At 39.2% G+C, this 24,350-nt stretch overlaps 1 protein-coding gene across 1 annotated transcript in view; it reads left to right on the plus strand.

Annotated features, from left to right (window-relative positions):
* Positions 1-24,350, plus strand: part of LOC132425124 (ubiquitin-conjugating enzyme E2 E2) — a 351,419-nt gene that overhangs the window by 286,593 nt on the left and 40,476 nt on the right. The window contains exon 5 of the mRNA XM_060011539.1: positions 15,490-15,637. Coding sequence (XP_059867522.1) covers positions 15,490-15,637 — 148 coding nt within the window. The remainder of the gene's footprint in view (positions 1-15,489; positions 15,638-24,350) is intronic.

The following is a 24,350-nucleotide window of genomic DNA, read 5'->3' on the forward strand; positions in this document are numbered from 1 at the left end:
CCGATGCAGGGGACACGGCTTCGTGCCCCGGTCCGGGAAGATCCCACATGCTGCAGAGCGGCTAGGCCCGTGAGCCATGGCCGCTGAGCCTGCGCGTCCGGAGCCTGTGCTCCGTAACAGGAGAGGCCACAACAGTGAGAGGCCCGTGTACCACAAAAAAAAAAAAAAAAAAAGGAACCTTATAGGAACCTATGCTTTTGGGAGTTCAGATGATAGTTAGCATTTTTTAGCAATAAATTATTTATAATTAAGGTATGTTCCTTGTTTTTGTAGACATAGTGCTGTTGCACACTGAATAGACTACAGTATAGTGTAAACATAACTTTTATGTGCACTGGGAAGCCAAAAAATTCATGTGACTCACTCTGTTGTGATGTTTGCTTTATTATGGTGTCTGGAACTGAACGCACAATATTTCCGAGGTGTACCTGTATAAAAATCAGGGCAATCGCATTAAGTTTGCTCACAAAAATGTTCGAAAGCATCTTCTTAAAGCAGTACGTAAAACTTCAGTTCGTGAGATTACTTCCATGAAATTGCATTATCACCGTGGGCCAAATCTGTAAGACAAGTTGTTGAAGGGGAGATACGTTTTTACCTTCCTCCGTTTCTAGAGGAAGAAAAGCTAAATAACTATAGCAGTAGAATCTTACACTGCAGTATCTCTAACCAAAAATACCTTGTTCCTCCACTAAGCTAGGTATAAAATAAGTAAATGTGTATTATAACAGTCAACAGTGCTTGAGAAAATACTCCTCCTGCATTATAACGAAGAACTGAAGAGTTCACTTAAAAATTTTGATAGTGAAAATGTGATAATAATTAGAAATTTGGATAAAACGTGAAATTTACTCTTGTATCCTCTCTTTTTAACCTCTTTCATGAATTGATTCTTGTGGTCAGTGAGGAATAGAATTACTCCTGACCAGGCCAAAAATATCCCACCATGTGACTCTAAAGTATAATATAGGTTTTAAGTACCTATCTGAGAAATAAATTGTCTTAATTTAATCTTTTACCACATCTTAGAAGGTAAATCCATCCATCAGTTGGAGTCATGGGACCTCTGATGACATGTGTCTTTGGAAACCTCAGAATTTGTCAGCGAGGCCGATGTAACCACCTTGCTGTGGTGAGATGTTCTTACTACTAACAGGAGGCCGATTGCTTTGTCCTTTTAACCTACACATCACTAAAACAGGGAGAAAAATAATGAAAACCTGACTCAAATAGGCTTTTAAAGAAAAGTAAATTCTAATATTGTCATGACAAAAATATATGAATCTTGTTACGAAGGGAAAAAAAGGCAGTTTGTTAGTCATTTTTACGTAGACATCTCCTATTTTTTAATTCTTCGCACTGTTTATTTGAAGTAGACACAAGGTAATAATATGTGTCAGACTTCTGGAATGTCTTTCAGTTCTGTTTTCTAATTTGAAGAATTTATTCTTAATCCTAACTCTACAATTAATATTTAGACTGTTACAGTCTCTACTGATGAATATATTAATCACAAGACTTTGAAATTTGCCCTAAATCAAAATTTGAGTAACAACACATTTCCCTTTATCAACTTTACACATCTGTCAGGTGATACCCGCCCCTACTACAAGGCTCTGTAAACCTAACTGTTGGCATATCAGAAGTTCTCACTCAGTTGTCATTTTTAATTATGGTATGTATGGCCTTTTAAAATGTAAATATTCTATATTTTCATTTCATTTGCTTACTGAATAAATACATGTTGACATCCTACACGCCCCTGTATAGGATAAAAATCAGTATCAGATAAAATCCTTGTGCTTAAGGACCTTATATAAATTTGTTCCCTTTGTAGATAAACATTCGTTGTTAGGCCATCTACCAAAATTCATTTCTAAAAGCTTTATTTAACTCTGCATAGTACAGCTATCAGTTTTGTTAAATGAAGTTGGCACTGTTTATAAGAAAGCCACGTATATGCGGTGCCGTTGTTTGCTTTTAAAAGGTAATATTTGTTATGTCACAGAGGCCAGTTTTCTACAGTACAGAGTTGAATGTTGCAAATTATAGGGAAAGGGCCTCGAGGTTTTGGGTTTTTTTTTAATATTTATTTATTTAAATATTTATTTGGCTGCGCCAGGTCTTAGTTGCCCCATTCAGACTTCTCAGTTGCGGCATGCATGCGGGATCTGGTTCCCTGACCAGGGATCGAAGCCCGGCCCCCTGCATTGGGAGCGCAGAGTCTTAACCGCTGGGCCACCAGGGAAGTCCCTCGAGTTTTTATTTAAGATACTACTTCAGAATTTTTTCCAGGGATAGGAGATTCAGGCAGCTGGAATAGAACATTAGAAAATGGGAGGGTATTTTTCACACACAATTCTGAATCATTGCTATTTGACTTCATTTTTGTTGCTGTTATCTCTTCTAGCAGATAGATTTCCACACGGCCTTAGGGAAAATTAACCTGTTGGTGGTTTTTAAATTAAGGTACAATTTATTTTTTCATTGAAGTATAGTTGATTTACAATGTTGTGTTCATTACTGCTGTGCAGCAAAGTGATTCAGTTATATATATATATATATATATATATATATATATATATATATTCTTTTTTTGTCTTCTTTACCATTATGGTTTATCATAGGATATTGAATATAGTTCCCTGTGCTATACAGTAGGACCTTGTTGTTTATCCATTCTATATATAATAGTTTGCATCTGCTAATCCCAAACTCCCACTTCACCCCTCCCCCAATCCCCTCCCCCTTGGCAACCACCAGTCTGTTCTCTATGTCTGTGAAAACTAAAAATAGAATTACCATATGATCCAGCAATCCCACTCCTGGGCATATATCCAGACGAAACTATAATTCAAAAAGATACATACACTCCTGTGTTCATAGCAGCACTGTTCACAGTAGCCAAAACATGGAAACAACCTAAATGTCCATCAGCAGATGAATGGATAAAGAAGATGTGGTACATATATACAACGGAATACTACTCGGCTATAAAAAAAAGAATGAAATAATGCCATCTGCAGCAACATGGATGGACCTAGAGATTATCATGCTGAATGAAATAAATCAGAGAACGTCAAATACCATATGATAGTGCTTATATGTGGAATCTAAAATGTGACACAAATGAACCTATCTATGAAACGTGTTGGCTTTTTTAGGGAAGTCATCTTACAGAGAATACCAGAGGGAAGAAGACAAACCCAGAGCAACAGGCTTCAGAAGCCCTGAGGTGTGAAGCTAGAAGATAACCCAGGAGGTAGCACTAAAGAGTGAAGGAACAGTGTCAGGAATCACAGATTGTAGCAAAGACTAGACTGTAGATGGGGGAAAAACAGGAGTGGGACAGAGGAGAAGGGGAGAGATTGCCTGCATCAAAGAAAAATAGGCATGAAAATTTTAAAAGGAAACAAACCCGTGTAATTTTCATTAGATAGAAATAAAATGTAAGGAATCTCTCATAATACAAAACATTCCTTCAGTAAAACTCACAAGTAGTTCTTGAATGCTTGCCAGGAAGGCCAGAAGAGCTGTGTTGCTGGTAGCCCTGCAGTTCTTGATATTTTTTTTTTTAGGGGGGAGGGGGTGAGGAGGGAAACCAATATCCATCCTTCTGAGGACGCCTCAACCCAGGGGTCACTCAGAGGAAGAATTCTTGGCGCAGGAAGTTGGGGTTAGCAGATGCAAACTATTATATATGGAACGGATAAACAACAAGGTCCTACTGTGTAGCACAGGGAACTGTATTCAGTATCCTGGGATAAACCATAATGGAAAAGAAGACAAAAAAAGAATGTATGTGTATGTATAACTGAATCACTTTGCTGTACAACAGAAATTAACACAACATTGTAAATCAAGTATAGTTCAATTGAAAAAAATGTAAAAATTTTAGAAAAAGAATGGTTAACCTTGAGCTATGAGATATGTACCATCTTTCCTTTCCTGTGTCTGTCTCAGCAGGAGGCCTCCCGCAGGTGATGAAGGCCGTGATCAGAATGGTTTTTCAGCCATTTCTGGTGGTTCTTTGCCTGCAGTGCTTGGTCCCTCCTTTCCTAAGGACCTGCTTCAGATTGTGGCCCGAGCTGCCCACCTTTCCTCCCTTCCCACCTCTTCTTTTTTGTCACCTATATCTATTTCTCTCTTGATTTGGTCAGCTGTTCAGACAGTATACCAAAAACAGCTTCCACACTGTTGATCATAGAAAAGCCATTTTATGAACTTAGGAATAAGTCAGTGTCATCAACTGTAAAGGATTCGTTCCACACGGGGCAAGTTTAAGAAGAAATGCTGTTGTAACAACCCTATTACAAATTCTCCAATCCCCTGTCATCCAAACAGACCTCAGTCATATTTTACTTTTCAGGCAAGTTACCTGGTACAGTATCACAAGTATCAGGCCCCTTCGTTACATCTGTTCCCCACAGATGTTTGAAGAATACTCACTAGGATATTCTAAATGGTGAGATGTAAATTATTCAAAAATCAGATAACTCTAAGTGACAATTTTCAAGTCATATTAAAACATTTGTTTATCTTTTGTTGACTGTCTTGGTTTTTCTTGCCTTCAGTAATCTCACAGAGATGACAGGTCAGTTTGCAGAATAAGAGCAGTCACGATAATAGCATGGCTTTTCTTCTCTTTGCTGAAAGCACTTTACATGAATTCTCATTTTACCAGAACTTGATCCGAAAAAGCTATTGAAACCATGTATCATGAGCTTTTCCGTCTAAAGTCAGACCGTTGAGATTTAGAATTCATGTAAATTTCTTTATCCTCTTCCTGTTTTCTTCTGTTGTTTTCAAAAAACTCTTAGGGGTGTGGGTTGTTTTCTTGTGTGTGGTTGTTTTGGTTTGTTTTCATCTGTTTCCTATTTCCTTCCTCCTTGTAACTTCTTTACTTTCTCTTGGAATTGCCTCAGCAACGAGCATTTGAATTCCTCCGAAGCTGTGTCTCAGTTTCTTTATCTGTAAAATGAGACTAATACTAATACCTGCCTCACAGGTTGGTTATGTAATCAGTACACATCAGTTAGAACGGTACCTGGCACGTTGTTAGCGGTTTCTAATTCATTATTCTTAGTAGTTGTAGTTATCATTTTCTGTGATATACGTGACCTACTTTTTAATTTCATGGTACAAACATAGGGAACCAGTTACACCCCCCCCCAGTACACACGCAAAGTTCAGGAACTTCTGTGGTATTTATGAACGCTCTGGCACTTTCAAAGGACGTCTCGTGTGTGTCACGTAGCACTCACTGAGATTGTGGGCATTCAGCCAGCTCTATAATTGCTGTTAATTTACTGTATCATTAACAGAATTAGTCATTGTTTCATTTTAGACTGTTAAAATATAGTTTACTTCTAGACTGTTGTGGGCTATATGAAAAACCAAATTGCCCCTTCCAGCTAGCGATGATGAATACTTTGTATTGTGTTGCATGGATGCTGAATTATTAATCTCTTAAAATGAATAACTGCCGCTTCGTATGTCTACAAACATGAAATTGATTACTTCTGCTCCAGAGGATAAAGGAGGTCTGTATATTACTTCCAGTTTTACCCTTAGCAAAGCTGTAAATAGGCTACATCTCATAGAATTGCCTCAGGTAATGTGAGTCCTGTAAAAATGTAAACAAAATACAAAAGAGGGCATTCTCCTCATGTTTATGTTCGTGTCACTGTCTTTAATTGAACAGCAGCTGTCATATGGTTGGTCATCTGTTACGCACTTTACACGGACCCCGTTAAGTATCTCAGCTGTTAATGCTTCGTAATGAATTGTCGTTATGTAGAGACACATTTGCAGTTTTAAAGCAGAAATGAATCATGTTGTCTTCCAAGTGTAGGTTCGGGTCACCGTCGCCCCCACACGATGGTTGGAGGTTCAGTGTCCCCAGGAATAGCAGCCTGTGGGATTTAGGCTAGACAGCAGGAGGACTTCCCACCAGCAGGCTGCTGGAAAGCCCGCGGGGACTGAGAAGACACCGGCACAGCCCTCAGCGTGGTGCCTGGCACACTCAGCGCCCCGACGGGACACAGCTTTTCCCCAAAGAGGATCTCCTTAGGCTTGGCCACGTTCTCCCCATCAAAGAGTTGGGGACTACCAGTGGACAGCAACACGTGCTTTAATTGACATTAAAAAGCATACGGTAGCACATCAAGAAAAAAAAGAGGTGGGAGGTGATGCCTCTTAAGGGAGTATTCAACTCAGAGAGCTTTGGGGTCTGCTTTTGATGGACCCTCAGGCATTGGTTGAGTATCTACTGTGTCTGTGTGCTCAGTGAATGAAAACAGTAGGAACGTTTAAGTGATACTTTGGGCAGACGCTTCTGTTTAGACACCAGATCATCTTCATTTCCCCCTCCACTGTTTGGGATTCAGCAGTTTTGGAATCCATGTATGACTATATGACTGGAAAATTTGTCCAAGCCATGAAAACCCATTTGTAGAAAACTCAAACAGTCAGATTTTTAAGAAATTTCTTAATTGTTTGAAAGTACTGTATTTCTCTTTTCAGTGAACTTTAAAAGGCTGTTAAAATCCGAGTCTTCAAATGGTAAAGTTGTATGTACTCCTAGGAATGTCCTACTCCTAGAGCATTGTTAAATTTCTGTATTTTCCTTTTTTTTTTAACTGATTTGAGGGAGGAGACGTCTATATGCATGCCAAGCAAGAACTGACTGAGCTGATCTCAGGCTACTGTGTCTTTAGCAGATAGTATCCTGTTCTGTTCAAAATAAAATAATTGAGACACTAAATATAAGAAATTTTTCCTTTAGACTTTTAAAAAATTTTTTTACAGTAGTAAAAGTCACATAATATAAAACATACTGTTTTAACCATATTTAACTGTACAGTTCAGTGGCACTAAGTACATCCACATTGTACATTCACAACTCTCAGCATCATCCGTCTCCTGAATTTTTCACCCTCCTAAACTGAAACTCCATCGCCATTTAATAAAGGTTTGACTGTACGTCAACTCTTCCTGAGCGGTGACTTTATTGCTTTACGTTTTGGCACGTATAATACAATCTGCGCTCACACTAGTGTTGTTCTTGAAACCCATGAAGAAGCAAATGCAAAACACTCCACCAACCAAGGCGCGTGAGATTTCCACAGAAAAATAAATAATGTACACGGAGGATGAACTCGCACTCAACAGTGACAATCCACACTCTGATACAATCCTGCCATAAAGGAGAATCTGCTGGAGACCATTACTGAAACCTGAGACAGTGGAACGAGTCAAAAGAGACAAGATAATTGTTCAAGGAGTACAAGACGGAAAAGAAAGCACAGTGAAAGAACAAGTCACTGATAAAAAAGAACACACAAATGTGGAAAACCAAATTGCGCCTCATTCACTATAGGTATGTTCCTGAAGCATTCTACACAAATTGAATTTTTATAAGAAGGAGTCTAATGATTGGTCCTTAAGTCATTGCAAGCATCGTGCCTTGCAGGAGGTAGGAGTCATCCATTGCTGTGTGGTTAGAAATTGGGAATTGAATACGGTGTCCCAACTCCCAATAGATTTGCTGCTCAGGATGGGGGAAAGTTTCTAGTTGCATCTTTTTCTACATCTATACTTCCAAGGAACTGAGAAAGACCTTTTTAAACTTCAGTGTCTATGGTATAAAGTGTTTTTATTTTTAATCATTTAAATTGTGCTTGAAGCTTTTCCGGCGTAGCTCTGGCCCGCAGCCAGATGGAGCGTGCTCTGTGGTCTCAGTCACAGCAGGGCGGGGATCATGTTCACACGTCGTGGTTTCTAGGTGATGTTTCATTTTCATTCCCTTACTGCCAGTCATTCAAGGTGAAATCTACTTCCAGTTTTTTGTTTTTTGTTTCAGTTCAGGGAGGGGTTTTGTTTTGTTTTGCTGATGTGTATTTCTTAGCGTGTCTTTACGATTTGTGATTCCCCTCCCTTAGAATGGATTTTTCCAGTTTTTATTTTGCCGCTAATACTTTAAAATAATCTTAGGATGTGTTCATTGTTGGGACAGTGCTCTTAAGTCGGTTTTAAGGAAAGAGCACTTGAGATCTCTAGGAGGGTGGTAGGACTAACATTTTTAAATGTGCACTAAAAACTGTTCAGATAAAGAGTTTCATGGTGAGTCTGTGGCCAAGATCCACTTGAATCATGGTAACCCTGCTATTTCGGGGCCTTTGTTACATGATTCACTGATTTATGGCACAGGGGCTCCAAATATTTCCTCTCTGGGTCTCCATGGAAAGTCTTTTTAAGAGGAACGTATTTCTCACTGATCTCATACTTCCTCAGTAAAATCGCAGTGCCATTTATCTCCTGATCAAAACATTTTTTTGAAAACTGGAAGCTATGTTAAAAATAGAGGTTATTACTGAAATCTTATTTGAATTGATTATTTTTACTGTCCTTATCAGCTTTCCGGCTTTGAGGTGTTTATTTGCTTTACGACATTTTTCTAAATTATGTGTAGACTCCGTTGGACAGAAATACTTTCTTAAAATATTTTCTTCTCTATCTCTATTCGTACCCTACGTGACCTCTCTCCCCTTTCAGAGCAGCTTTCTGTCTGTGGATGGCATGTTATCTCTGCTCTAGAGCAGGGGCATGGGAGAAAAAAAGCATGTTTAAAGTTCAGGTGACGGGGAATTATTGCATGAACACGTGCATCCTGCAATGATCTTGTAGAACTAGGAGAGGTGAAGGAGGGAGAGAGGATTCACACTGCTCCAGCTCCTGCTGGGGGCCAGGCCTGGTGTTAAGGGTTACCTTGTAGTACAGTCATCACAGCCCCTATGGGGATAGCTGTTGTTTCCCCATTTTTGCACATGAGGAACCTGAATCCCAGAGATGCTGCGTTGATCTGTCCAAAGTCAGGATTCCAGCCCAAGTCCAGCTACTCCCAAAACCATATATTCTTTTTACAGTACAGCTCCTGGATCTTGGTACTAGAATGGGCCTTAGAAATCATCTAGTTTAAGTCTCTCACTTTGTCAGGAAATAGAGGCTCAGAGTAGCAAGCAACTTACGCGAGATCATTCGCTACCTAGTAGCATTCTTCTGTGCTGTAGTCAACACAAAGAATCTTATTACCGGTTTCTAAAATTATTTTTGTAATAAACCCCAGTCTCCTCATCTTTTATTTTTTTGTCTGACTTCAGATCCTATTTTTTTAATACACAGTTTTTAAAGGTTACACTCCATTTACAGTTATTACATATGTTGGCTATGTTCCCCATGTTGTACAGTACATCCTTGTAGCCTGTCTTACACCCAAAATAGTTTGTACCTCCCCCTCCCGTGCCCCAAGTTGCCTCTCCCCACTGGTAACCACTAGTTTGTTCTCTATAGAGGTGATTCTGTGAAGGATGGAAGTAACAGAGCTTTTAAGGTACCTTTTTTAGATAAAGGAAGGAGGCAACTGGAAACTATATATCCAAACATGTGTTTTTTTTCCTGTAGCTGCTGTACCAAATTAACTCAAACTTTGTGGCTTAAAACAACTGCAGTTTCTTTCTTACAGTTCTGGAAGTCAGAAAACTAAAATTAGGGTGTCAGCAGGGCTGCATTCGCTCTGGAGGTTTCAGGGGGAATCTGTTTCCTTGCATTTTCCAGCTTCTAGAGACCCAACGGCATCCCTTAGCTCATCCCTTAGGCCTCTTCCCTCACATCACTCCGACGCCTTCCTTCTGTCATCACATCCCCTACTGATCTTCCTGCCTCCCTCTTCTAAAGCTGTTTTGATTATATCAAGCCCACCAGACAATCCAGGGCAATCCCCCCTTCTCAAGGTAACTTAATCACACCTGCAAAGTCCTTTGTAAAGTAGCGTATTCACAGGTTCCAGGGGTTAGTACAGGGACATCTTTGGGGGGATAGGGCTTTATTCTGTCCAGCACACACACTCACACACACACGTACACGTGTGCACACACACACATATGCCTGTGTGGGTATTTATGTATCACACATAAATTAAGACCCCTCTCATCCAGAATTATCTGGGAATTAGCCGTTCTGGATAAATTAGTTTTCTGGATCACTATATGCAAATCACATTTTAAAACTTTCTTAGTATATGGAAAATGTCTGAAATGTGCTGTCTTCCTGTCTTTGAAAATGGGATCCTCTGTAATTTTCCCTCTCCTTGAGGAATTGAGGGCTACCGTTGTAAAACATCAATATTGAGCTGAGCTTCAAATACAGCGGTAAATGCAAGGGCAGGAACAACCCTGTGATAATTTTGGGAGGACTAGAAGATCTGCAAGGCCGTAAAAAACACTGACGTGGCTTGGCCTGAGGTTACGGCTGTCACCGTGAATGGGGTTTGGAAGAACCTTTGCCCACAGTTTGTTCACGCTTTTCGTGGATTTGAGAAGGTGAATGAGGAGTCCAAAGAGGTCGTCAGCAGCGTAGTGACCCTCAGCGAGAAGCCGGAGCCAGATCTGCAAGGGGACGACTTCATGGAACTCCTTACCGTGCAACACGAGGGGCTTACTAATGCAGACCTGATGGAACTGGATCTTCATCCAGCAAAAGGATGAAGAGAGACAAGAGGAAGAAGAAGTAGCTGAAGAACCGAAGGGATTCACAACGCAGGAAATGGCAGGGGATTTTCTTTATCTGAGGCGGCGCTGTTAGTTTTTGAGGCACAGGACCTGAACGTAGAACAGTACACGGAGGCTGCAGCAGCCGCTCAGAATGCAACCCAGTGCTACCGTGTCATCTATGACGAGAAAAAAAGAGCTACTACCCAGACATCGCTGGATCGATTTTTCAAGAGGGTGGATAGAATTGAATCCAGCAAGGAACCAGATCCTGCGCCATCAGCGTCAGGCGTGAGTGACACTGCAGCTGGCCCTCCACCCCCTATTGCTGACGATCCTTCAGCTCTGCCATCTCCCACCTCCCCTCCCTCCTCCAGTCAGTAACTCTTCTTGCCTGTTCCCTCGATGCCAGCCCCTGTGTGCCAGCTGCTGTACTGCACTACTGTTCTTTCCAAGGTACTGCACTGTAAGATGTAAAATGTTTTCTTTATTTTTTGTGTTTGTGTTTTATGTATTATTTGTTTGAAAAGTATTACAGCCTATTACAGTACAGTACTATGTAGCCAATTGTGTTAGTGGGGTACCTAAGCTAACTTTATTGGATCTCGCAACACATTCCGTTTGTATGTAAGGGACTTACTGTAATTAGAAATTGGCAGAAAACATACACATCCTCTCTCATGGAAGAGAGTATCCAGATAACAATTAATCACATGAAAACGTGTTCAACATCATTAGCAGCTAAGGAAATGCAAATTAAAGCCTCAATGAGGTATCACTGAACCCTAGCGGAATGGCTAAAATAAAGCACGTTGATAGCACTAAACGCCGGTGAGGACGCAGAGAGACTGGATCACTCCGCTGGCGAGCATGTAAAATGGTACATCTGCTCCGGAAAGAAGTCTGGCAGCTTCTTATAACGCTACATATGAGCTCACCGTACATCCCAACAATTGCACTCTTGGACATTTGCCCCAGAGAAATAAAAACTTACGTTCACACAAACACAGAGAAACGTTCATACCAGCTTGATTTGTCATGACTAAAAACGGGAAGCGATCCATTGTCCTTCCGTGGTTAAATGGTTAAACAAACTGGTACATCCATATCGTGGATTACTACTCAGCAGTAAAACAGCGAAGTCTTGATACATGCAACGACTTAGACGGATCACAAGAGTATTGTGCAGAGTGAAAAGCATCCAGTTTCAAAAAGTTACGTCCTGTATGATTTCAATTATATAGCCTTCTTGAAATGACAGAATTATAGAGAGAGGAATAGAGTTGTGTTTGTTGGGAATTCAGAAGTGGGGGGAGGACTGTGGCTAGTGAAGGGTCTCACAAAGGATGTTTGTGATGGACTGTTCTGTGTCTCGACAGCGGTGGTGCGCACACAAATCTACCCGTGATACAATTGCATAGGAACACATATATCCATCAGTGCATGGATCCATCCTCTGTGTCGGTATCACTCTCCTGTGATATTGGGGGAAAGTGGGGGAAGGATGTAGGTGATCTGTCTGTATTCTTTCCTACAACCGCATGTGAATCTGTACTTAGCTCAGAATTAAAAGTTTTTTAAAAAAATAAAAGAACAGGCATTGAGGCTGAACGGGAGAGCATGGACTTTTGGATCAACAAGGTTGTGTTCAAATTCCGGCTCCACCACTTACAAGCTGTGGGACCATGAGCCAGTTCTTAACCTCTCTGTGCCACAGTTTCTTCATTTTTTTTTTACCACAATAAGTTTAGTGAACATTCATTATCTCATATAGATCCAAAGTTAAAGAAATAGGGGAAAATAATTTTATTTTAAAAATGTATTTTTATTTTCATAAACCCTTAGGATTTGCTCTCTGAACCACTTTCATACATAACGAACAGCAGTGTTTACCATATTGTACATTATGTCCTTAGTGCTTATGTATCTTACTGGGAGTGTGTGTCTTTTTTTTTTTTTTTTTTTAATTTTTTTTGGCTGTCTTGGGTCTTCGTTGCTGCGTGCTGGCTTTCTCTAGTTGTGGCGAGTGGGGGCTACTCTTCGTTGCGGTGCGCGGGCTTCTCATTGCAGTGGCTTCTCGTTGTGGAGCATGGGCTCTAGGCACATGGGCTTCAGTAGTTGTGGCACGCGGGCTCAGTAGTTGTGGCACGTGGGCTCAGTAGTTGTGGCTTGCGGGCTCTAGAGCGCAGGCTCAGTAGTTGTGGCGCATGGGCTTAGTTGCTCCGCGGCAATGTGGGATCTTCCCGCACCAGGGCTCGAACCCGTGTCCCCTGCATTGGCAGGCGGATTCTTAACCACTGTGCAACCAGGGAAGTCCCTGGAAGTGTGTATCTTTTGACTGCCTTCATCCAGTTCCCCCTCTGCCCACAAATCTGATCCTTTTTCTGTGAGTTTGTTTTTGAAGTATGGTTGACCTACAACACTGTCTTAGTTCCTAATACACAATATGGTGATTCAGTATTTCTGTACATTTCAAAATGATCCCCACAATCAGTGTAGTTACAATATGTCACCATACAAAGGATATTACATTATGATTGACTATATTCCCCACACTCTACATTTCATACCTGTGACTCATTTATCTTGTAATTGCAAGTTTATCATGTACCTTTAATCTCCTTCACCAATTTCTCTCCTCTCCCCACCAACCTCCCTTCTGGCAACCACCTGTTTGTTCTCTGTATGTGTGACTGCTTCTGCTAAGTTTGTTCATTTGTTTTGTTTTTTAGATTCCACATGTAAGTGAAATCAAACAGTATTTATCTTTCTCTGTCTGATTGATTTCACTTAGCATTATACCCTCTAGGTCCATCCATATTGTTGCAAATGGCAAGATTTCATTCGTTTTTATGGCTGAGTAATATTCCAGTGTGTGTGTGTGTACACTACATCTTTATTCATTCATTTATCGATGAACACTTACGTTGCTTCCATATCTTCTATTGTAAATAATACTGCCATGAGCATAGGAGTGCCTATATCTTTTCAAATTAGTGTTTTCATCTTCTTCAGATAAATGCCCAGGAGTGGAATTGCTGGATCATATCATAGGAATATAAATTGGTGCAGCAACAATGGAAAACAGCATGGAGATTCCTCAGTTTCTTTATTTAATAAAATTTTTTTGTTTTATCGAGATATAATTGACATATAACATTGTATTAATTTTAGGTGTACAGCACACTCATTTGATATAGGTATATATTTTGAAATAAGTACCACAGTAAGTTTAGTTAGCATCTACCAACCTCACATACTTACAGCTTCTTTTTAAAGTGAGTACAATAATAATACTTCCCTCCTTTACTCATTTTGGTGATTAACTGGCTCAGAGTAGTCTGAGCTAGTTTTTTCTCTTTCTTTACATTTTATTGGAGTATAGTTGATTTACAGTAGTTAGTTTCAGGTGTACAGCAAAGTGATTCAGTTATACATATATATACATATATCCATTCTTTTCCCATATAGGTTATTACAGAGTATTGAGTAGAGTTCCCTGTGCTATACAGTAGGAGTTTGAGATTAACATACACACATTACTATATAAAATAGGTAACCAACAAGGATCTACTGTATAGCACAGGAAACTCTACTCAGATAGGTTTTAAAAATATGGTATTATAGACAAAAGCCACTCATCACGTACACTGGCTCATAAAAGTATTTTGTCTTTTCATCTAGCACTTAAATAGCTAGGTACTCTCACTTCTCTGCAGAATTTTAATATCACAGGTATTCTCTATTTTATTAACTTCTGCCCATTCCTCTCTACTTTCATGGGATTTACTCTATTCTTTTTTCTTCCTTTGGGCACAACTCAGGAAACTTCTTCCTTTTTAATATATGCATTTGAAACTGTAGATTTCTCTTTCATTAACTGTTTTAGGCAAATCACAGATTTTGGTATTGGCAACCCAACATTTTCACTGTCACTCAGTTATAAACATAGCTGATTTTTTTTCTTTGATCCAAGAATTATTTGAAAATGTATTTTTCAGTTTGCAAATGTATGAAGGGGGACCTTAATAGTCTTAATAATTTTTGGAAATACGTTAAGCTTTCTTTGTGGCTTAGCATGTGATCAGTTTTTATAAATGTTTCTTATGTGCTTGGAAAAGAATAAGTATCCTTTAGTTGTTGAGCATGGAATTTCATCTTCATTCAGTACCTTAATTTTGTTAATTTGGCTTTTCATATTTTCAGTATCCCATTCCTGGGCATATATCTGGAGAAAACCATAATTTGAAAAGATACATGCACCCCAATGTTCAATGCAGCACTGTTTGCAATAGCCAAAACATGGGAGCAATCTAAACGTCCATCGACAGAGGAATGGATAAAGAAGATGTGGTACATATATATGTGTGTGTGTGTGTGTGTGTGTGTGTATACACACACACACACATATATACAATGGAATATTACTCAGCCACAAAAAAAGAATGAAATAATGCCATTTGCAGGCACATTGATGGACCTAGAGATTAACATACTAAGTGAAGTAAGTCAGACAGAGAAAGACAAGTATCATGTGATATCACTCATATGTGGAATCTGATTTTTAAAATTGATACAAATGAACTTATTTACAAAACGGAAACAGACTCACAGATTTCAAAAACAAACCTTTGGTTACCAAAGGGGAAGTGTGGGCTGGGAGGGATAAATCAGAAGCTTGGGATTAACATACACACACTACTATATTTAAAATAGATAACCAACAAGGACCTCTACTGTATAGCACAGGGAACTCTACTCAATATTCTGTGATAACCTATATGGGTAAAGACTCTGAAAAAGAGTGAATATATGTTTATGTATAACTGACTCACTTAGCTGTACACCTGAAACTAACACAACACTGTAAATCAACTATAATAAAATTTTATGAATAAATAAATAGTGTGTCTATTTATATCAACTTTACATTTTCTTCTAGGTTACCTTCCGAACCAGAATTTATCACTGTAATATTAACAGCCAAGGCGTGATCTGTCTGGACATCCTGAAAGACAACTGGAGTCCGGCCCTCACCATTTCTAAAGTTCTCCTGTCCATCTGCTCTCTTCTTACAGACTGCAATCCCGGTAAGAGACTTGTAATCCAGTGTAGAATTGGAGCTACTCAAGGCTTGAATGTCAGACCTTAGTAATTTGTTTACCACCGCCAATACTACCACTAGCACTATTATTTTTATTCTTATTGATCTTAAATTTTCATAGTTTGTAACTGCTTTCTTTTTCAATTCAGTCTGGTCATTTGTCTTTCAAAAACTTATTATTTGCCAAGAAGGAAAAAGCATAGTGTGATAAGCATGAATGAAAAATCATTTTAGATGGGGAAGTGCATTTAAAGAATGCGTTACAGAGGCTTCCCCGGTGGCACAGTGGTTGAGAGTCCGCCTGCCGATGCAGGGGACACAGGTTCGTGCCCCGGACTGGGAAGATCCCACATGCCGCGGAGTGGCTGCGCCCGTGAGCCATGGCCGCTGGGCCTGAGCTAATAATAAAAATTCAAATTGAATAGCTAGATGTTTAATTAGGTGCCTACCAGAAGATGTTCATTTGGGAAACGTGGGCTATTAAAATCTGACAGCCACCAGGCAGCACCACACAGACGTCACCATTTTCGCATCTCAATAATCGTGCATCCTTACAAGCTATTAGGGCCAAAAAACTCCTGAACTAGGAAATACACAAAAAGTCAACGAGGAAATGCAGCTTCCCAGGAAACCTGAAAAGAGCCTATGGCCAAGCCCCTGAGGCTCGCTGGTATGCTTAATGCTGAAAATTCTTACTTCCTGTCTTCCTAGATGCACGATTACACGTCTTTGACCAGCTTCTTTTAACTAAAAGACTAACCAACTGCCAATTTTTTTACATATTTGGGTGTATTTTGGAAAATACAAAAATCCAAAGGTTTTTCATTGGGGTTTTCATTGATGTTCTCAATGAGAAATTCTTCATTGAGTAGTTAATTAATAGTCTTAATGTTTTTTGAGATTCCATCTACCATGTTCAGGAATGAACTCACTAGATAAGTGAAGTTTTAGACGAGAGAAATGGCAAATGGGAATCGAGGTCTCTCTTAGGTCCCTGGCTGGTTAATAAAACGTGAAGAAATTATCATCTTTTCCATTTTTGTATGTTTGTTGTTTTTCAATAATAAAAATTTTTTTAGTGAAGGCATTTAAAAGCAATCTAATTAAATCGTGATATATGTAGACTATATATAACAAATTAATGGTTTTAACACCAAAAAGAAAATATAGTTGTGCAAGATCATTATAAAATATTTTTTAAATTAATTCATACTTCATGCCAGATAGTGAAGTTCAATCATGATGTGCTAATTTAAAACTAAACGACAAATACTTTGTTTTTTCAGTCTCACTATTCCTACTTCAGTCCTATTTATCTCTGTGACTGTATAACCTCATTTGGAGGTCTTGTCTTAAAAAGGCTTTTTGTGTGTGTGATATTTCCTTTCGGAAATGTTGCAACGTGGGACTATCTTCTGGGGTTTGCTGAAATTTGGAGACGAGGGGTTTTTCTGTTTTTTAGAGAAAAAATTTATTTTGAGAGGTAAGTCACTTATTCAGGAAACTTTTGGTGTCAAGTTATCATGCCGTACACCTTAAACTCACAGTGTTATATGTCGGCTATAGCTCCATAAAACTGGGGAAAAAAGAAAGAAAGCAAAAAAAACTTCTGAGACTCTACTGTTTATGAGGCACTTCTGAGCCTCACACAAGGTGAATAAGAAGTCTTCACTTCTTATACATGGAATAAGGTGTCACTTCACACTTAGAGAAAACTTGGTGCTGAGGGGCAGTCCTTACCCCAGAGGGAACCACGTGAGCTGAAATGGACCCATCACCTCATTCTCTTCTCTATGGAGGTGACCCTGCGCTCCCCCAGAGCCTTCTCTCAGCAGTCAAGAAAGGTTTCTGTTCCGTAAGTTAGAGTTTTTTCTGTGTCTCAGAAAATTAGAGACATATTCTGCAAAAAAAATTAAAAAATCACCCCTGGCTAAAGCAAAATCACATAAATAGGATAAATAGATTTTGAAAATTATGCTATGAATAGTAAGAAAAAACCTAAAGCTAGTAATGTTCCTTAAGTGTCACCAACTAGAGATAGCCTATCTGGTATAAGAATAGAATACTCTCTGTAAAATACATGGTAACAAACTAAGTGTTCATACTTTAACGCACATAAAAAAGGTTTCTAATCGGCACATCATTTACAGGTACGTTCACACTTCTGGGGTTTTAAAGAAAGTTATCAAAAACAAGTCCAAAAAGCCCATTGTTTTGTTCAGTGGATTTATTTCACACTGTTTTCTGGTACACTTCCTTCTAGTCTCTGTTGATTTTTCTCCCTAGATTTATGTTAAACTTCAATCTAACCTATTTTCAAACAGTCACAAATGTAAGTTTGATAGACTATGAATAAAGATTTTCTTACACTGAATCTGCAGACCTATTTTAACACCAGAAATGCTGTCAGCTCAGAAGTAGGCTTTGCATGAAGACACAGATTTAACCAACTGTATAAAGGCTCCCACTCTTGTTCCTACATGAACTGGGGGGTTTTTTTCATCTTTTTTCATATTTTTCTCATAATTTACATTTGTCTCTTTCAAGAATTTTCGGTCCATTCAGAACAGATGTTTTGTGTTTCCGTGTGGGGCTGCACACCCTTTCTTGCATGGTACTGATAGTCAGCAGATATAGATTTAAAAACCAGCTCCACTGTTCATTACCTGTGTGACCTGGTACCAGCCATTTAACTTTCCTCACCCTCCGTTCATTATATCAAACGGACATTATCCTCAGCTGCACCTAAATCACAGGATTCCTGTGAGTTTAAAATGAGATGGTGTATGTGAAAGCCCTCTGTCAGCATAATGGATTGTTCTTGATGTTATCTCTCAGAATATTTAGGACTCCAAATGGGCATCCATTTGATGTGATAAGTACCCACTCAGCTGCATTTAACTGAGAGAAGATAGTATTAAATAATCTCTAACAAGCACCACCTCCTCAGCATGGACCCTCTTGGATTTTTTAATCTGAAAAAAAAGCCTAGTCCTGAATTAGCAGTGCCGAGACTATATTATCTCTTGGGAAGGATTATCTGTCAGGTGGCAGATGTCCAACCGTTACCAGCCAGTTGACGGGTGCACCAGGGGTAACTGTTCTGTTCCCAGCAGGTCTGTTCTAGGCAGGTCTCCCTGTTCACACTTCACAGGGGTGTTTATTGGGCCTGCCGTGACACTCTGCCTAGTCAGGCGTGGCTGGCTGCCAGAGTGTGGCTGCGACACACTGCTGGGGGCAAAGGCACAGCCAGAGGAGAGGAGGTTGATGGGCTCAGAAGGTCAGCACCGGCCTCCCGGCTCCTCTGCCTGTGGTCCTGCCTGGTGAACATGATGTAATCCATGAACTGCTGAAGTTTACAGTAGGAAACACGTTTCCATCTTTCATGGCAGAGCCCCTGTTTGTAAACACTCTCTTCTCAAGCGTGTATAAAACTTAAGCTCTGTTCTATTTAATGTCCTCTTTCAAAGTTGGTTTTTGCTGTTTCGTGGTTGCCTTTTCAAACTCTTAGCTGTTTTAGCATATCCTTTATATGAAACTTGTTGATTTATTATTTAAAATCTGCCTATATAACGGTCTTCAGGCCTATTAATAATGGGTATTTTCCCTCATACAAAATGAACTATACTGGGAACACTGACAGTTATGAGATAAAATAAGGTCAACAGTTTTCCTGTCCCAAATGCTTTATTCACAGAGTAATGTCCAGAAATATTAGTAATTTTTTTTCATAAATCTGCGTAACATCTGGCATCATTAATCTCAGTTCTTTCTGCTCTACTACTGTTGCTTTCTGAAGTGTTATGAACTTGTTTGATTCTTTTGTTGTGGTGGTGGTTCCCTAAGTGCTGAAATGGAAGATGTTGGCATTTCATAATATGGGGAAATTCTGAAAAGACAACTTGGTAGTTATAAACTTTTTTGTTCCACACTCTCAGTTCATTTGTACCTAAGCCTCTGTTTCTGTGGTGTGTTCTTAATAGAACCATTCAGGCCTTTTTTTTTTTTTTTTTTTTTTTTTTTTTTGCTGCAAATCTCTACTGAGCTGCTAAGCTTTCCCCTTCATTCTGACTGTGACCGTCAGGCTACTAACTCCTCTCTGCCTCAGCCTTCTGGTCTGTATAATAATGTAGGCATAATGATAGTGCCTACCTTAGGAGACATCATGAGATTCTTGTGAACTGGTTTGATTCTAACACTGTATCATGCAAAAATTCCCCCCCAAAAAACATATACCACTTAGGAGATGATCGGCAATTGGAAAACCAAGTATTGGATATTGAGGAATGATTGCCGGAAATTTTTAGGCATAATAAAACAGAATTGTGAGGCTGAATTTTTTATCTGTCCTCTCCTTTTAGAGATCCATACTGAGTGCTTTGCAAATACACTCTGTGTATTTCATTCCCTGATAATCTGCTTCACACTCCAGGCTGCCTGCGGTGAGCCTGGCCAGCAGGGTCCCGCGTCCATAAACAGCCGAGAGGTCGTCGTCCACCACTTTTCAAGCAGGCAGAACGCCCCAGGCCAGGTCACTTGAAGACGCTGTGAGCACACCCACAATCGTCACGCTCCTCCCCTCCCCCGCATCATCTGCCGAATGAAATCAAGGATCGGGTGCTCCCAGTCTCAGATTTATGCAGATCTTTATTAGAACAACAAGTGGAGCTAAGAATGGCAGCTAATTAACCCTCCGCCTTACACAGCGATTAAGCCAAGGGTGCACGCAGCTGCAGCTTCCCTGGCGAGAGTTCCGTTCTTCCCAGATGCAGCAAACGGAGGGAGGAATCTGCTCCCCGGGACCCTTTGATAGGGTTCAAATGGCCTCCTCCTTCCCCAGCATCACAGCCCTTAGCTCCAGATCTCTTATGGCCTGTTTTTAAACAACTAATACAATCCTTATCCACCAATTGTCTCAGATACATTAACTTTGATTGTTACCAATTGCTTGTCTTTGCCCTGGTTATGATTCCATAGTAAATTGTGTTACTATTAAATATTAAACTTTTTGATAGTGACTGCTGAGGGGTGGGGACCATAAAATAGGATTAATTATTTCAACACAGATGTATTTGTGTGGATTATTCACACTAAGTTTGTGAGCTCTTAGGCTGATGCAAGGTACACAATGGAATTTAAGAGAATTCCGTTGCTTACAACAGCAGCGCAAACCTTGCTTCCGCATACCCCATTCTACTCCTACACTTGAGAACTGGCAGAGAACAGTTTATTTAACTTAAGTTTAGGGAAAGCTGTAAAAGTGATAAGCCTACCTGTTTTCAAAGCAGGCTATCTTAACGGGAATGCAAAAAAAAAATTGATTTTTCTAGAACAGACATTACAAATGGCTACGTAGACATCAGATATCTTCTGATACCTATGACTTTTTTTAAAGTGAGAAACTTATAATGTAGAAATACACGGTACCACATACAGCTAACTTCAGACTGTTTTCCTTGTTTGTGAAGAATTGGCTTCTCTTCTAGAATATTACATGTTGAATTCCAAAAGCCATTCCAATCAGTACTTCCAAATATAGATGTAAATAAACTATAATTTGTAGTCATTTATCTTCCCTGATGCCTTATACAAGAAAGAGAAAGCTGTAGTTATATGTAGTTAATTAAACTACCTGGTATTTTAAATACCAGGAGTTAAATGGGGACCAAAAAAATGTATAAAGGGCTTTGGGTTCTGGCTCAGAGTTCGCTGTAGACTCCTGGGGTCACTGCCCCGTCCTGCCCCATCGGTGCCCATAAGCTTACTCAGATCAATTTGGAAATATGCTGTCTAGGGTGTGGAGGTTCTAGAAGAACTGAGGCTTCATTGAGAAGGATGAATAAAACCAGGGAATGTGCATCATTAAAGAAAACGACGTTTCAGTTTTGCGAATGAAAGATGTTTCACAGAAATTATTCTGTACCATCATAAATTAGGTTAGAAAAAACCAGAAAATAGAAATTCTGAGATATTCACCTTGACCTATATATTTATAATTGTGACTCTTGAATGCTATTAAAAGGATTGTCTCCCTACCTTGTCACTCTGTAAAAAGAAACCCTTTATAGTTATCTTACAAGGTATACTGGCGTATAATAATGAAACTGAAAGATCCAGTTGTAACATTTTGTCAAAGGATGATTTTCTCGGAAATAGAGAATGATAAGGGAAACTTAAAATTACCTGATCATGGGTTCAGACTTTGGATTGCCATGTAGTGAAACAAGGGAAAAGGATTCCTCTTTGAGACAAAGAGTTGCCAGGTAAGGATTGGGGGCTTTAGCGTGTAGGTGAGAGATAGAGGTGCAAGTGTCCTAATCAGCCTTTGGTGTTTCTATTGATGCTTCATGTAGGCAAGTCTTTTTTTTTTTTTTCTGCCCGTAGACATAAAATAAACTTTATTTTTAGAGCAGTTTTAGTTTTACCGCAAAATCGAGCAGCAAGTACAAAGTGTTTTCATATACGCACACCCACAGCCTCCTCCACTGTCAGCATCCTGCACCAGAGTGTGCCTTTGTTACAGTCAATGGACCTGCATATAGGCTTATCCCTCAGTGTGCGTAGATTACGTTAGAGCTCACTTCTGGTGTTGTACACTCTACAGGTTATGTCAAATGCATGATATGTACTGTTACAGCACCACATAGAATAGCTTCACCGCCCTAAGAATCCTTCATGCGCCACCTCGTCATCCCTTTCTCATCCCTAACCCCCAGCAACCACTGATCTTTTTCCTGTGTCCATAGGAAACCTAGACACGTTGTGCCTTTTCCAGAAGGTCATATGTTGGAATCATACAGTATTTACCTTTTCAGATTGGCTTCTTTCAATTAGTGATATGCATTTAAGGTGGCTCCGTGTCTTCTCATGGCTTGATGGCGCATTTCTTTTTAGCTCTGAAAAATATTCCATTGTGCGGTTGTAGCACACTTTATCCATTCACCTACTAAAGGACACCTGGGCTCTCTATTATTTTCCATGGATCTATTTATCTATTCTTTCACAGTGCCACACTGTTTTGATTCCTGTAGCTTTATAGTAAATTTTGAAGTTGGAAAGTGTCCGTCCTGTGACTTTGCTCTTTTTCTTTAATATTGTGTTGGCTATTCTGGGTCTTTTGACTCTCCATATACTTTAGATTCAGTTTGTCAATATACACAAAATATTGATAACTTGCTGGGATTTTGGTTGGGATTGTGTTGAATCTGTAGGTCAAGTTGTGAAGAACTAGCATCTCGACACATTGAGTCTTTCTATCCATAACACAAATAGCTCCATTTATTTAGTTCCTTTTTGATATCTTTAATCAGAGTTTTGTAGTTTTCCTCGTATAGATCTTGTACACATTTTGTTAGATTCATACCTAAGTATTTCCTTTTATCGGGTGCTAATGTAAATGATACGGTGTTTTTAATTACAAATTCCACTTGTTCATTACTGGAATATAGGAAAGTAATTGACTTTTGTACATCAACTTTGTGTCCGGTAGCATTGTTATAATTACTTATTATTTCTAGGAGAATTTTTTTGTCTCTCAGATTTTCTACCTAGACAGTCATGTCATCTGTGAAAAAATACAGTTTTATTTCTTCCTTCCTAATCCGCATACTATTTTTTTCATTTTCTTCTTTGCTTCTTCTTAGTTAGGACTCCCAGTGTAATGTTGAAAAGGAATAATGAGAGGGGACATTTTTGCCTCTTTCCTGACCTTGGTGAGAAAATGAAAACTTCCTCACCATTAAGTATGATGATTGCTGTAGTGTTTTTGTAGATTCTTAAAATCAAGTTGAGGACGTTTCCCTCTATTTCTAGTTTGCTGAGGGTTTTTTTCATGAATGGGTGTTGGATTTTGTCAGATGTTTTTTCTGCATCTGTTGATATAATCACATGATTTTTCTTCGTCAGCCTGTTGATGTGATGTTTTTACATTAATTCATTTTGTAATATTGAACCAGTCTTACATACCTGGGATAAATCCCACTTGGTGGTGATGTATACTTCTTCTTATATATTGTTGCTAATATTTTGTTGAGGATTTTTGCATCAATGTTTATGAGAGATATTGGTCCGTAGTTTCCTTTTCTTTTAATGTCCTTGTCTGGTTTTAGTATTAGGGTAATGCTGGCCTCAGAATGAGTTGGGAAGTATTCCCTCTGCTTGTATTTTCTGGAAGAGATTGTAGAGAATCGTTACAATTTCTTCCTTAAATATTTGGTTAGAATTCATCAGTAAACCCGTATGGGCCTGGTGCTTTGTGTTTTGGAAGGTCATTAATTACTGGTTCAATTTCTTTAACAGGTATAGGCAGTAGGCAAGTCTTTATCTAACATAACCTTCACTTTGCTATCTTTCCTGAACAGCCAATGTGTCTAGGTTAAAAAGAACATTAGCTGCTTATTATTCTTTTGATAGATCAGTGTCCAGAAATGCTGACCTCCAAAAGCTTTGTTGCTTTCATAGTTAAATATATCTCCTTCGTAGGTTTGGTTCTTTTAAAGATGGTAAAAACTAGACTTTACCATATTTGTTGATATATGGGGTGAGATGCACTTAAAACGTGCCCATAAAGTTTCACCTTCATAACTTAACTTAAGAAAAGGGCCATTGGGGAAATTGCTCCCAGTGGTAAATATGAAAATACAGCCTGGGATTTATCATCTTCCTGTTTTTTTTCTGGCTTCCATTTCCTTACCTCTGAC

The sequence above is a fragment of the Delphinus delphis genome, chromosome 4, assembly GCF_949987515.2.
Source record: "Delphinus delphis chromosome 4, mDelDel1.2, whole genome shotgun sequence".
NCBI lineage: Eukaryota > Metazoa > Chordata > Mammalia > Artiodactyla > Delphinidae > Delphinus > Delphinus delphis.